This window comes from Eretmochelys imbricata, chromosome 3 (assembly GCF_965152235.1).
Source record: "Eretmochelys imbricata isolate rEreImb1 chromosome 3, rEreImb1.hap1, whole genome shotgun sequence".
NCBI classification, from domain to species: domain Eukaryota; kingdom Metazoa; phylum Chordata; order Testudines; family Cheloniidae; genus Eretmochelys; species Eretmochelys imbricata.
This window is the reverse complement of record NC_135574.1, coordinates 17900798-17916919: the sequence shown is the minus strand read 5'-3', so window position 1 is coordinate 17916919 and position 16122 is coordinate 17900798. Positions and strand designations below refer to the sequence as shown.

General features: G+C 37.8%; 1 protein-coding gene across 5 annotated transcripts in view; it reads left to right on the top strand.

Annotated features, from left to right (window-relative positions):
• GCFC2 (GC-rich sequence DNA-binding factor 2) overlaps positions 1–11953 on the top strand; it is a 45095-nt gene extending 33142 nt beyond the window's left edge. The window contains exons 13-20 of one of the 5 annotated variants that reach the window (XM_077812443.1): positions 1396–1517; positions 3445–3521; positions 4380–4446; positions 7348–7494; positions 9432–9556; positions 10444–10546; positions 10943–10999; positions 11503–11953. In XM_077812443.1, the coding sequence (XP_077668569.1) occupies positions 1396–1517; positions 3445–3521; positions 4380–4446; positions 7348–7494; positions 9432–9556; positions 10444–10546; positions 10943–10960 (659 nt within the window). In that variant the 3' untranslated portion in view covers positions 10961–10999; positions 11503–11953. Of the gene's footprint in view, positions 1–1395; positions 1518–3444; positions 3522–4379; positions 4447–7347; positions 7495–8533; positions 9373–9431; positions 9557–10443 lie in introns of those variants that run through there. The other 4 variants (XR_013345544.1, XM_077812442.1, XM_077812444.1 and 1 more) reach the window with 4 other exon arrangements.
• The last annotated feature ends 4169 nt before the right edge of the window (positions 11954–16122 follow it).

The window sequence follows — 16122 nt, the reverse complement described above, 5'->3', positions numbered from 1 at the left end:
TTGCTATGGAAGATCTTGTGGCAATATGAGCTTCCTAAAAAGGTAGTGTCACTGGATAAGATGCTGTATGACTGTTCAAAATGCTGTGTAAGGACAGAAAGTGGAAAACTCCACTTGTTTATCTCCATCATCGGAGTGCAGTAGGGGTGCATTTTATCACCTCTCCTCTTCTGCATCATGATAGATTAGTTGATGCGAAAAGCTACCGATGCAGGAATTATATGAAGTAAAGGAAAACTTCAAGATCTTGACTGTGCAGATGACATTGTTCTGTTGGACACATGATGATGCTCTGATAAGGATCACCTCCAGTGTGAGGCTGCCAAAGTAGGATTAAGAATCTGCCAAAAGAACGTCAATGTCACAGTCATTGAAAGCAATGATAATGCATATGTGATCAATAGTGAAGATACAGCATGGATAACTAGTTTGTATATCTTGGAAGCACAATGATTGCTGATGGCCAGCTCCGTAAGGAGGTGGAAGCAAGAATTGGGAAGGCAAGTGGAACCTTTTCAAGACTGGCAAATATCTGGAAAAATAAGGAGATTCACAGAAGAACCAAAATAAAGTTATACAATGCTATTGTAATTCCACATTGTTATATGCTTCTGAAACTTCACAAATGTTAGACACCAACAACAGAAAACGTAATGCGTTCTGTCAGAGATGCTTGCAAAGAATACTTAGTGTCCGTCGATGGGATAAACCCGAGGTTCTCAAACTGGGAATCGTGACCCCTCGGGGTCACAAGGTTATTATGTGGGGGGTCACAAGCTGTCAGCCTCCACCCTAAACCCACTTCACCTCCAGCATTTATAATGGTGATAAATATTTAAAAAATTGTTTTTAATTTAGAAGGGGAGGTCCCACTCAGAGGCTTGCTATGTGAAAGAGGTCACCAATACAAAAGTTTGAGAACCACTGTGATAAACTGACCAATGCTAATGTATTATAGAAGGCTGCTCTGCAGACTTCAGAGACAATGATTTGAGAAAGAAAGCTGGTTTGGGTGTGTTGTATGGATGGCAAAAAAATGTATTCCTAGATAAGCCTTTGATTGGATACCACCTCATGGAAGACAGAAAAGAGGAGGACAATAGATGATATATAAGAAAACCATTAGAAAGATGTTGCTGTCATGGAAATAGATTATAAAGGAGGAAGAAATGTGTCATTAAACAGGTGGAAGGACTGGGTTTGCTTATATATTACAAAGCACGAGAGCATCTAATGGAAAAAATCTGCTTATGCTTATTGTAAAGATGAAGAATGAAGTAACATTGTTATCTTTTGCGTGGTGGACACTTGTATGCAAATTTTCACTCCTGTTTAGAATGACATTTTAAAACAAGTAACTACTTGTACATTTCTGAAATAATTAATGTTTTTCAGGCTTTGTAGAACACGTGTGGGATCCTTTGTCAACTTCACAAACAGTCAGTCTAGTTCAGCTGTGCAAAAATATCTTTGAAGAACATTCCCTTTCCAAAAATGAATCTAGTAAAGCAAAACAGGTAAAAACCACTGTGCTGTTAGAGACCAGAAGAAAATGGTATATTTTAAAGTCATTGATAATTATATACTCTTCCTACCCTTGCTGTATGCATTCATCCTATAATTCTAAAGTTGCTGATATTTTGATTAACCTTTTCAGATCACCTGTAATAAGCAAAAATTTAAAGCTAAAATTGTTCTGCTTTCAGATGTGCAAATGCAACTCCCTTTTAGTCTGTGGGAGATGTGTACATCTTTGGGCAGAAATTGGCTCTTGTTACTAGAAAAATTATGACTACAATTGTGATGAGCCTCTTGCTAATCTTTTTCTCCTCTGTGAAGATTAATCTTTCAAGAACTTACAACTTTGCATTTGATTTTTTTTTAAAAAAAGAATTAAATACACAACTTTTACCTGTTTAAAATCTGAAGGATGCTTCAGAGCTCAAATCTTTTTCACTTCTTTAGCTCTACTGTAGTGCTAAACCAAAGCTTTAAAAAAAAGTGCAGGCCTGTTTAAACTTCACTAAGTGGCTTCCTTTCTAGAAGGATTTCCATTTATTAAAAAATGGATAATCATTCCACCAGTGAAAAAGATCTCTCTAATATTAAGCATTTTATAATTGTGTACTCTGGGTTCATGATTCTTTACTTCAGTATGCTAGTTTCATTCCTATGTACATTCAATGAACTTCACCATCATAAAATTGGTGAAATTGAGTAGAAAATCAGATCTTGAATATGAAAACCTGTGTGTGTACCTGTCAGCCGGATTACAGCTTTGAAACTAGGGAAATCAAATACAGTAGTACCTTTTCAGCATATTTTTGATGTGTTGGCTAAAGTCAGAAAAAGTAAAACTAAAAATTACCCACATTTTAATTTGATAAAAGTGTAGAGACACTGTGTAAAGGTGAAAGAAAAGGAATACTTGTGGCATCTTAGAGACTAACCAATTTATTTGAGTGTAAGCTTTCGTGAGCTACAGCTCACTTCATCGGATGCATACTGTGGAAAGTGTAGAAGATCTTTTTATACACACAAAGCATGAAAAAATACCTCCCCCCACCCCACTCACCTGCTGGTAATAGCTTATCTAAAGTGATCACTCTCCTTACAAGGATAAGCTATTACCAGCAGGAGAGTGGGGTGAGGGGAGGTATTTTTTCATGCTTTGTGTGTATAAAAAGATCTTCTACACTTTCCACAGTATGCATCCGATGAAGTGAGCTGTAGCTCACGAAAGCTTACACTCAAATAAATTGATTAGTCTCTAAGGTGCCACAAGTACTCCTTTTCTTTTTGCGAATACAGACTAACACGGCTGTTACTCTGAAACCTGTGTAAAGCTGTTAGACCTTTGGAGAGAAAACAAAAACTGTGGTATTCCTTATGACACTATTAGTTATGCAGAATTTTTCAGTTTTTCTATGTGATGAATCTATTGTTTAACCACCAGTTTCATTTTGTAGTTACAAGAACATAAGAATGGCCATATTGGGTCAGACCATAGTCCATCTTGCCCATTATCTGTCTCTGACAGCGGCCAATACCAACACGTCATGGGAGGTGTACAGAACAGGGGCAGTTATGGAGTGATTTATCCCTGCCTTCTACTAAACCTATAATCATTTTGCTATCATAGTAAAATAACATGCAGCAAATGACATCATTTGGGGAAAATTAAATTATCTTGCAAAACACCACAATGACAAATGGTCAAAGAGCGTGGTAGGGTCAGTTAAAATTGCAACTAGCTGATAACTATAGCTAAGAAAAAATATATAAAACAGGTGGCAACTGTATTACATTTATTATAGACTATCACATTAATCTAAAGGGAAATGCTATCTTTAAAATTATATCTTACAATGTATCCGCTATCATTTAAATGTTTTTGTGGGGAAGCATTGGTATGTTGGTGATAAATCTCCAATTTTTTAATAGGATCTGGTAAACTCAGTTGTTTCAAGAATGAAGAAGTCGATAGAAGAAGATGTCTTTATTCCTCTGTATCCTAAAAGGTAAGCTAATTCTGTGAAATACCAACCAACCACTTCATTGGAAGTGAGGTGCCAGTTTAATATACAGTCAACGTGAATTGGAAACTAATGGAATAGAAAACTTCCTGAAATAGCTACAATTTCCAATGTCTGCTACATCATTATGAGTCAGGTTGGGGAGCCCTTACTCAAGCTGGTGAGTAGTTCTGTTTATTAGAGGAATTTAAATCAGTGGGACTACTCCTGTGAGTAAGTGCTCCACAATGTAAGAGCTCCTCAGTCTGGCCTTATGTATGTGTTGGTGATTGTTAAAAGGATGCTTTGGCTCAGCCATCCTGTATTTCCCCTTTGATTCATCTCCTCCTCACATTCACGAATTGTTACTGTTTCCCTTGAGTCTTTTCACTGTAAAGAAAAATACCTAGCTGTTTGCTTTATTGGATTTGTTTATCACTGTATTCAGTATATTTCACAATTTGGAATTAATGGAAATCCCTCTTTTCGGGAGAGACATGGGATTGCAAACTAGCTTAATGTTGGGGGAAAATGCATTGCTAAAGCTGATATAGGAAGTTTGCAGAGTATCTTCCCTCTACTGCCTGGCTTTGTATAGTGCTGTCAGTCTGATATCAAGTGTGATTAAGTGTTTCCAATTACTACTTTTAGTAGGGACTATCAAGAGACTAGTGATGGATTCCAAATGTAAAGTTATGTAACAGAGCTGAGACCTATTTTCTGGTTGTGACCCTCTTTATTGATTGAAAACTGAAATTAACTTCCATCAGTATACAGAAGAGATCAAGTGGTTGGATATTTTTTCTAAACAAAAACCATGAAAATGTTGTTTTATCAATTTCCTGTTATACTTTCTATGACCAGCACTGTGGAAGACAGAATATTGCCACAATCAAAGTTTCAAGAAAGACAGTTTTGGTCAGCTGTAAAGGTGAGCAAGATGTACCTAATTTCTCCCTGAAAAATCATTTGGGCTAAAATATTTCATGTTTGATCTCAACCAAGAAATACATATTCAGGGAAGTTTGATATCCTGGGGATAGTGCATTGTACTGGGAAGGGGATATGTAGTCCTCAATGAGAAATAATAGAAATCATAGAAATGTAGGACTGGAAGGGACTTTATAGATCATCTAGTCCAGTTCCCTGCATTGAGACAGGATTAAATACTATTTCTAGAGTAGACCATCCCTGACAGGTGTTTGTCTAACCTGTTCTTAAAAAAAACTCCTGTGACAGAGATTCCACAAGTTTTTGTCATATTTTGTTTCAGTGCTTAACTATGCTTACACTTAGGAAGTTTTTCCTAATGTCTAATCTCAATCTCCCTTGCTGCAATGTAAGTCCATTACTTCGGTCCTGTCCTCAGCAGTTCAGGAGAACAATTTACCACCCTTCTCTTTATAACAACCTTTTACATACCTGAAGACTAACATATTCCCCCCTCAGTCTTTTCTTCTCCAGGCTAAACAAACCCATTTTTTTCAGTTTCCTCATGGGTCATGTTTTCTAGACCTTCAGTCATTTTTGTTGCTCTCTTCTGGACTTTCTCCAGTTCGTCCACATCTTTCCCAAAGTGTGGTGCCCAGAACTGAACACAGTACTCTAGTTTATTTGAGCATAAGCTTTCGTGAGCTACAGCTCACTTCATTGGATGCATTCATACCTCCTGTTTCATGAACTAGTTCATCAGTGTCTCTGTGTATAAATCTCCCCACTGTATTTTCCACTGAATGCATCCGATGAAGTGAGCTGTAGCTCATGAAAGCTTATGCTCAAATAAATTGGTTAGTCTCTAAGGTGCCACAAGTACTCCTTTTCTTTTTGCGAATACAGACTAACACGGCTGCTACTCTGAAACCTGTCAGTACTCTAGTTGAGGCTTTATCTGTGCTGAGTACAGTAGAATTACTTCTCATGTCTTGGTTTCAGTACTTCTGCTAATAAGGATCAGAATGTTTGCTTTTTTTGCAGCAGTATTTCATTGTTCAGTCGTATTTTGTTTGTGATCCACTATACCCCCCAGATCCTTTTCCTAGGCAGTCATTTCCCATTTTGTATTTGTGTAAGTGATTATTCCTTCTTAAGTAGAGTACTTTGCATTTGTCTTTATTGAATTTCATCCTGTTTATTTCAGACCATTTCTCCAGTTTGTCAAAATCATTGGCATTGGTCCTGCTTTGAGCAGGGGGTTGGACTAGATGACCACCTGAGGTCTTTTGCAACCCTAATCTTCTATGATTCCATGATTTTGAATTCTAATCCTGTCCTCCGCAACACTTGTAACCCCTCCCATCTTGGTATCATCTGCAGACTTTATAGAGGTCTCTGTCATTTTCCAAACCATTTATGAAGGTATTGAATAGAACCAGACCCAGGACAGATCCCTGCAAGACCACACTCAATATGCCCTTCTAGTTTTCCTATGAACTATTTATAACTACTCTCTGAGTAGAGTTTTCCAACTAGTTGTGCATGCACCTTTATAGTAGGTTCATCTAGACTGTATTTCCCTACTTTGTTTGAGAGAGAGAGAGAGAGTATCAAAAGCCTTACTAAATTTGAGCTATATCACATCTACTGCTTCCCCGTAACCACAAGGCTTGGTACCCTGTTAAAGAAGAATATCAGGTTGGCATGACATGGTTGTCCTCAACAAATCCATGCTGACTGTTACTTGTCACATTATTATCTTCTAAGTGGTTACAAATTGTTTGATTATTTGCTCCATTATCTTTCCAGATACCAAAGTTAAGCTGACTGGTCTATAACTTACCCTTTCCCAGTCCTCTGAGATCTCTCCCATCCTCCACGAGTTCCCAAAGATAATCACTAATGGCTCAGATTTTCTCAGCCCAATCCTTAAGTATTCTAGGATGTATTTTGTCAGGCCTTGCCGACTTGAAGACCTCTAACTTGTCTGAGTACATCTTAACTTGATTTTTTCCCTGTTTTAGCCTCAGATTCTACCCCATTTACACTGATGTTCACAATGTTAGTTGTCTGATAACTGCTAACCTTTCTGGTGAAAACTGAAACAAAAAAGGCATTTAATACTTTGGCCTTTGCTGCATTTTCTGCATTTATCTTTCTCTCGTCATTGAGTAATGGGCCTACCCTGTCCTTGGTATTCCTCTTGCTTCTAATGTATTTGTAAAATATTTTTTGTTACCCTTTATGTCCCTACCTAGTTTAATCTCATTTTGTGCTTTAGCCTTTCTACATGCTTGTGGTGTTTTTTTTATATTCATCTTTTGTAGTTTGATCTAGTTTTCCCCTTTTTGTATGACTCCTGTTTTAGTTTCAGGAATGTGTGCTCTTCAAAGATAATTGGTTGTGAAATAATGGTTATAAATGTGCTGGCATTTGAATGTACTTATCCATCCATTTACACAAATGCCAGATCCTCCCCATCTCACCCCAGACCTTGGCCAACCATTCTTGCCCTGCATATTTCCTCTCTCCATCACTTGCTTCAAAAGTCCACTTAAGTGTGGTGAGAGTGTCAAAATGATTTGGTGGCCTTTGGGCTGTACCCTAAATCACTTTCCAAGTCCTTGTCCTCTGCTGAGTGCATTGCACTTCTGGGGCTCCGCACTCCAAGCACACATTCTGATGTGAGTGTGCAGTCCAATGATCTCCTGTTCAAATAAACACATCAACATATTTTTTTTAATCTAAAAAGATTGAGTTGAGGGAAATTCCAAGTGGGAATTTGGGCCTGCACGCGGTCCCATGAGAACGTGTAACCAAAGTATTACATTCTGGTTTTATACTTCAGTTTACCTACTATCACCAAGTGTGCTCATTCTAAGCTTGTTTATTATTTCAGCTGCTGTCTAATATTCTTCTTTGGGATGGGATCATAGTAGAAGATACACTACATGAGTTAGGACTAGGCAAGCTGCTGAATCGATATCTCCTTCTGATACTTCTTAATGCACCACCTGGACCAGATAATGTGGAAAAGTGCAACAAGGTAAAAATTATATACAGGAAAAAGGCTTATATAGAAGAAAGAGTTTTCATGATAAAGAGATCAGTTTCTGAAACTAAAATAAGTAACAAACCGTATCTGTAGCTTTTAAGATAACGTTGTAAACTCTTGATGGTGTTAGAAAGGCACAGTTAAAATATTCAGGCCCGAAACTTAGAAACTATTACAGTCCAATGGAAAATGTCTTTTTTGGATCCTAAGGGTGAAATCCTGGCCCCATTGAAATCAGTGGAAGTTTAGCCATTGATTTCATTGGAACCAAGATCTCACTGTAAGGATCTTTTTGAAAAATCTATCAGTTCAAAATAAAATAAAAAGTGTGAGCTGTTCGTGCTTGCCTAGATCACCAGCTATAATTAGCCATTTAACCTACACCATGCTAGTAATGTTTCAAAGCCTATTGAAGAATGGAAAGACCTCTGTTGAATTCCTTCAAGTCTGGTTCAGGCCCACTACTCACAAAGTTGTATGCTTTCTTGGTGCGATAGATTATGCTAATGCACAGAGAGTTTTGTCAAAACAAAAGCCACATTAGGTTTGTTAAAAATCCAAAAAATGCCAATGTTTGACTCCAAGTAGATCTTCACAATGTTGAGAGGATAGGAATCCTGGGCTTTTTGCTTCTAAGTGTTACAAACAGTGGAGGGTAAAATAAACAATTTCTAAAAAGGATACTGGCGATTAATGATTTAATGCCTTGGCTCCGGAATAAGTATTTTCATAATGTTGGTTCTTAATGTAAGTTCAACAGCTGGAGTTGTATATTTCTAGCCACAAAATGACTTATCAATGAACCTCTTGGTACTGAGGATGAAGAAGGTGGTGGCTTCTTTGAATTGGGCAGATTCTAACTTCTTGACCTGAAGGATTAATGCAAGCATATGTTTTTGCCCAAAGCTAATGTATGCTAATGTGCTTTAAAGGTTAGCAGTTCAAATTGGCAATAACTAATGGTGTTTTATGCCGACTAGATTGTTAGAGGGCTTTCCCTTCACCCTCTCCCCTGGTTCTTGTCACGCAGGCAGAAAGCAGAAGACCAGAAGTCCGAACTGTAGACAATGCAATGTTTATTGGGGTTAGTTTCCAGCGAACATGTTCCATAACTGACGCCGCAGTGTTTTGTCCCCCACTCCTCAGGAGGTATAATTATACCTGCAATGCATGCCCACAGTCCCACCCCTTACAACTTAGGGTCATGTTCCCTTTTGGGTCTGGAGTCTTAGTCCCACCTCTTTTGTATCCCATCAGAGGGGTAAGGAGTGAGGTTGTGCTCTGGTTGGGGACTGCCATTTTTTTACTCTTTTAGTATTTTATACCTTCCCCCCGACCCAAGCCCCTTTGCCCCTCCCGACTGGTTGCTTGATTTTTTGCCTTGAGATAGGGGTTGAGGCAACCTTAAAGTGTGCTCTGAGTAACACTTTAACTGCTCTGATCTGTTCCCATTGTACTAGCAAATCCATCTGACTAGACAGAAGCAACATCATTGTTTTTTGTCCTTTGTTTACACACATTAGTATAAGAGTATCAAAAAGTCAAACCCAAAATTCTATCCCAGGCTAACTAACAGACCTAACCTAGATAAAATTGTTAGGTCTTTAGGCAGTCTTTTTAATATATGCGTGCAACAAGCATCAGAAGCAAAATGGAAGGTGTAGAAAGGACTGAACTTTTATCACAAACATTTGTGTATAATTGTTTATTACACAGAAACATAAAAACCTTTAGAACAAACAGCCTATAAATTCTTGAAGCTGTTGAGTATGCCAAGAATAACAGATATCTGGCTCTACATCTGACAAAGCTTTTTATTAATTACAACAATGGAGCCAATTAAAGGAGAAATCAGTGTGAGTTAAATCAAATGAGTTAATGCATTTAAGGATTGTCTAATCTTTTCCAAATATGTTTTGATTGAACAGGTAGTTGCATGTCTCCCAGAACGATGGTTCAAAGAGCTTAAAAATGGATCAACTCTCCCTCAGTTGGCAAACTTTAGCCAACATTTGTTGCAAAGTGCACATATACTGTACAAGAATAACTGCAGGTAATCTGGCATTTTTTTGGAATTCATTATTTCTACATGTACTGTGTATGTTTATTTTATTAACTTTTTTGTGTTTGTATATTTACATCATACGCTTCAAAAGGGGCCTTGTCAGTGGTTTATATTTTGATCTTTTCATAATAATGCATATCTGTTTGAGAGGTGTGGAAGGATTGTAAATCAAAAGCAAATTAAAAACCTTGTAATGGACACACAAGAATAATGGAAAAGGGCTACGTGACTTACTTACTGGTAACAGTGTACAGACATGTAAAATCCTACATTACATCATTCCTATAACACTGGTCCATCATAATGACAGGTTTCAGAGTAACAGCCGTGTTAGTCTGTATTTGCAAAAAGAAAAGGAGTACTTGTGGCACCTTAGAGACTAACCAATTTATTTGAGCAGCTGTAGCTCACGAAAGCTCATGCTCAAATAAATTGGTTAGTCTCTAAGGTGCCACAAGTACTCCTTTTCTTTTTACTGGTCCATCTATTTCTAGAGAATTGAGGAAATAGTCCTATAATGTTGTTCCTAAAGGAGGCGTTGGAGATCTGCTGTGATTCTCTGTATCTTGCACACTGAGATGTCTTATTAGTGCTTGCTTTTATAAAGAATGAAATAATTAAAATATGTAAATCTAATCCGATTAGTTTAAATTTATAAAATGTGATCTAATAGAAATGGAAGATATAGATTTGTTAGCTTTTCTTGCCTAGCCTTTGGACACTGGAATGGAATGCAACATAACCGATCACCATAGCCCAGGGTAATTTTCATTAATTTCCAGTGTAGTTTCTTATCTGCATTTTAAAAATCAATACACTCAAACTATATGGCAGTCAGACACTTGAATATTGTACATTTTCTTTTATTTTTTTAGTGATGAAACGAGAGACCTGATCCTTTTGTTGGTGAAAGTCAACGCCTTGCATATTGCAGAGGACTTCATTGAGGAATATAAACTGGAACACCTGAAATCTATGGTCAGAAAGTAGAATTCCAGCGAAAGGACTAAAATATAAAATTTAAAATGCTGTTGCCGTTTTAGGTTTGATTTAAAGCAAGATAAAGGTCAAGCTAAAATAGTGTTAAAGGGTTTGCTTGAACAATGCAATTGACGAGTTAGGGCTGCCCTTTCTTTAGTCTGCCTTGTTGAGCCTAGATATTTCATGGGACTTAAAGGCCCTGCAAGTATTAGGCTTGAATTTTTGCATTTCTTGTGCATCCAAAATTCCCATGGTGGGTAGTGAGTGTTCTTGGTACACCAGGAATGCAAAATATGGTCCAATGCATGTTGCGCTGGTTGGCATCAAGTTAGTTGAAGATGAAATGGCAATCTTAAGTACCACGGGGGTGATAATGCTTTATTCCTCTTATAGGTGTCCCTTAAAGGATAGTGAAAGGATCTGAAAAATGTGTGTCAGAATCAGTATACTGTAAGTAAACAGCCTTGTGTAGAATTTCCAGTTTTGAACTGTGAGCCTAGTATTGTGTAATATCTCTCTATCTCAGGGAGAATACCAGGTCCCTTCTCTGGTCAGATTCCAGTGACCATCTTTATGGAGATCCGTGGGAGAGTTAGTCCGTATAAGTCCTGCAGGGTTTCAACTGAATAATAGGAATAGAATAATGGGGACAGCTGAAATAGAAAGCTAGGGATAGCAGGCACCTATCTATATTATACCTAGTGTGCAAATGTAACACTTGTAACATCACAATGTAAGGATGGCATCCACTGTATGTTGTCTTTTATAATTCAGATGCTAATGTGGATTGTGCTCAAGTGTTTGTGGGCCTGGACTCACCTCTGGACCTATTTTCCATCAGTTTCTTTTTAATGATCATACACACTTCAGTGGTTGGCAGTGAGATGCAGGAGTCCTTTATTGTAGCAACTTCAGAACATTTTTTTAATGTGAATTTTTCACATCCTTTTCAGAAATCTGACTGGTGTTTGAGAGTCTTGCTGATCGCTATTTTTGCTTCCCCCTGATGTGTACACAGTCTCGTCTATCATACACAGAATATTTTATTTTAAAATAGATTCTGTGTTTTAAAGAGAGAATTTTAAATGTATATAACAAAAGTCATTCTGCCATGGAACTGAAAGAGAATTGGTCATAGAAATCCAGAGAGTGGCACAAGTTCTTATGCAGAGTCATTTGTATTTGTATTTCCCCAAATGGTATTTAACATGTAATATTTGTATTTTTCTTATAGTAGATTTGTTTTCCCTGTGGACATGCTTTTACATTTTTTTTAAAACTGGGTATTTTTTATTTTTGTAAAATAAATGAATATCAATTGTAAATGACTAGGTACTATTTTTTATCTTGATTGTTTAACTCTTGTACAAATGGACTTCATAAAATAAAATTATTAGTCTTGCATTTAGTTCATATTTATTTGAACAAGTAATTAATGTCAATTCTGGGTGTTCGCTGTATTTATCATACTAACATGATTTAAGCAGCATATCTCTAGAATGTGCAGGATTCTACAAAGCAGTACCCTCTTTCAAGACCATCTTTTGCTGTGATTACTGTAATAAATCAACTTACTAATGATGGCAAGATTGTGCAGCAATTGATAACTTTTTTAAATTAAGATTTTTTTTTTTTACCAGCAGGAACTACGAAATTAGGCAATAGCTAATCAATACAAGCATGTGATTTGTCCTCCTTGCCTTCCCTCCATATTTGTTGGTATGTTGTCTCAAATTAGACTGAGTTCTTCAGGGAATGAGCAGTGTCGACCTGTGTATTTGTACAGCACCCAGCACAATGGACCCTTGATAATGTAGATGCTGTTGCACTACACGTAACATTCTTTCAATGTCATTATTGACTTGATGTTCCTGGATGGTGTTGCAAGTGCTATTTTGGATGATATAAAAAATGGTAGCCGTTGGGGGCTAAAAAGCCCCTCAGAGGTATGACCAGAGTAAGGGATACTTACTCATGGTGATGGCCAGGATAAATTCCAGTTTGTGTAACTGAATTCTGCATGCTTCAGTTTTCCCTGAAGTTTCAGTTGTCCTGTAATAATAGAGCTGTTAAACAGCTGCACCGTTTCACCAAAACACTGCTCCTACTGAAGTGCAGTTGAAGTGACAAGCATATATGTGCGTGTATTTTGTAGAGTGCTGTGGGAGCCCACAGGCTAATGTGTACTTACACATTTTTAAAAGGCCATTTTAGTAAGATTTTTGCAATCTTAAAAATACTAAGTTTCTACTTAATGTATTTTGTACCAAACCCAAAGCTTTCAACCACTTAACAGACACCTACATTTCCCACTGTTTTTGGCCAGCCATGTGGCACTTTCAGAATTGTCAATTTCCCAGTGTACAGAAAGCCTAATGTAGACTCAGGCCTATCCTACAGGTTGCAATGCGGGAGGGGTAAAATAGCTGTTAAGTTTTAAATATCCATTCCATCCTCCCTTTTAAAAAATGGAACCTAAGCATTTGTGCAGTCTTATCCTTTCTACCAGCAGATTTAACTACATCTCTTCTCCCTCTGTGGTATTAACTAAAAGGTGTAGCTAGTTATTTAATTACATTCATTGTTTGTTCTTAAAAGTGATTGAGACCCAATAACCAACCACAGCTAAATGTATTGTCCAAAGACAATAGTACGGTATGAAAAGGAGGCATGCATACCCTCCTTATCTCTCAGCATGTTTTTACATGGAAAGTATGTTGTAAAGATGCACATTTCAGCTAGCAGTATTGATTCTGTGATTTCTAAAAGTTACAAAACTCCTAACGTGTCACTAAAATCCAACCCACCAGTTTGTAACAGTCCCTTGTTTTGTTCTGTACCTTTCTTACCTCTGTCTTGGATACTACATTCCAAACCAGTTGGGCGTAACGATACATCCCAATCTGTGCTAGGACATACAATTCATGTATCCTGGCTTCGTCAGGCCTCCTATTTTCTAATGCTAAAGTTGACATCAGCTTTGCAAAGTGTTGTGGGATACTTGACATAGGTGAACAGAATTGGCAGAGCATAATACATTGATGTAAGTTCAAAACACCCATATATAATGTATATTACATTAATACCATGTTGGGACATTCCCTAGGATACAGCACTGCTGAACAGCTGTGTCCCCCTCAGTATTCCAGCCTGGGATGCCTTTTATACTGCTTTGCTGTGGGAACAACCACTCCTGGCCAGTAACCATACAGCCTCTAGCATGCAAAATCCCATTGTGACATTCCCAGCTATATTACATGATTGCTCTGTCTAGCTACTTATGAATTAGATGCAGTGCAACACCAGCATATTCCCAGCCCCAGACCTTTCCCCAGAAATGTGCTTTTTGTACTGGCAGCACCTCCTGGACAATACAAGCTCATACAAAGTCTTGTCATTTCATCAACTGAAAATTATATGCCCAGATTGCTATCTCAAATGGAGGTTCCCAAACACTTCAATCCAAACCTACACGGGTTTAGATAAAACAATAAAAAGTGTATTAACTACAGAAAGATAGATTTTAAGTGATCACAAGTGATGAGGCATAAAAGTCAAATTGATTACAAAGAAAATAACAGGATAAAACTGAAGGACATAAATTCACACCGTGTAGAGGGCAAGCACAGGAGTTTATTACGTACAGCGCTGACAGCGTGTTACCTTGCTTATTAGGCTTAGAGACACTGTTAATCGATTACAATGGAACATATGGATTTTCCATGGGTGGGGGAAAGTGACAGGGTAGGCAGTTCCACAACAATGGATGGGTCTAGCAGCAAGACATGATAGCACAGTAGCCAATGGTCAAAGGTTACATAATGTCTCTGCCCATGGTTTTAAATTGACAAATTAACATTTAATTAGTACTTTAATCAATGTATTAGTATAAAATATATGTTGAATTTTGATTTGGGATTCATAGGAATGAAGTTGCTTCTTTGATTGTTCAACAGATACATATCTGGGGGTAAAAGCAAATAAACAGTGAAAGTATATGGTAATAAAGATTCTTTTAAATTGTTTGTGTTTTAAGGCAGGCATTGGTTCCTGGGAAAGGGAGGTGGGAGGAGGCCATATTTTATACTGACATGCTTGAACCTCTTATAAATTCAAGGTTGGATGTGTGGGAAGAACATCTCTCTACAGAAAAAACTAACAACAGAAACAGGGCTTCTTTGTTCTATTTGCAACTTTGAATAAAACACAATTATTACCCCCAACATTTGGGGTTTTGCTGACCAGGCATATCTTAGCAAAAGCAAGGTTATTTTTGGTTATTTTGCTTTCTCTTAGCTATTGCTAGGCCTGTGACTTCTTGACTAAACTCTGGACTTTGGGCCTGTACATAAATCCATATACCAAGTTATTAATTAGCAATGGATTTTAACCCTTCAAAAATGAAAACTAATAACTAACTTAACGAGCTAAAGAGTGGTAGTCATGTTAGTCTGTATCAGCAAAAACAACGAGGGGTCCTTGTGGTACCTTAGAGACTAACAAATTTATTTGGGCATAAGCTTTTGTGGGCTAGAACGCACTTCATCAGATGCATGGAGTAGAAAATACAGGAGCCCATATAAATACGTGAAAAGATGGGAGTTGCCTAACAAGACAATTCAATTAAGAGCAGGATACCAAGAGAGGAAAAATAACTTCTGTAGTGGTAATGAGAGTGGCCCATTTCAAGCAGTTGACAAGAAGGTGTGAGTAAAGTAGGGGGAATTGAGTATGGTGGAAATTAGGTTTAGGTTTTTTAATGACCCAACCGCTCCCAGTCTTTATTCAGGCCTAATTTGATGGTGTCCAGTTTGCAAATTAATTCCAGTTCTGTAGTTTCATGTTGGAGTCTGTTTTTGAAGTGTTTTTGTTGAAGAATTGCCACTTTTAGGTTTAGTCTCTAAATTTGTTAGTCTCTAAGGTGCCACAAATATTCCTCTTTATTTTTACTTTTAGGTCTGTTGTTGAATGACCAGGGAGATTGAAGTGTTTTCCTACTGGTCTTTGAATGTTATAATTCCTGATGTCAGATTTGTGTCCATATATTTTTTTGCAGAGAGACTGTCCAATCTGGCCAATGCACATGGCAGAGGGGCATTGCTGGCACATGATGGCATATATCACATTGGTAGATGTGCAGGTGAACAAGCCCCTGGCGTGGCTGATGTGATTAGGCCCTATGATGGTGTCCCTTGAATAGATATGTGGACAGAGTTGGCATCGGGGACTACAAGCCATCAGGAATAGCATCCCCGCTACTATCAAGGCAAACCTGGTGGCTGAACTTTGTGACTTTGTCCTCATCCACAACTATTTCAGATTTGGGGACAATTTATACCTTCAAGTCAGTGGGACTGCTGTGTGTACCTGCATGGCCCCACAGTATGACAACATTTTTATGGCTGACTTAGGGGACGAGAGCTGCAGAAGCGTTGTTCTAACGCCCCTACTCTACTTATGCTACATTGATGACATCATCATCATCTGGATTCATGGGAAGGAGGCCCTTGAGGAATTCCACCAGGATTTCAACAATTTCCACCCCACCATCAACCTGAGCCTGGACCAGTCCA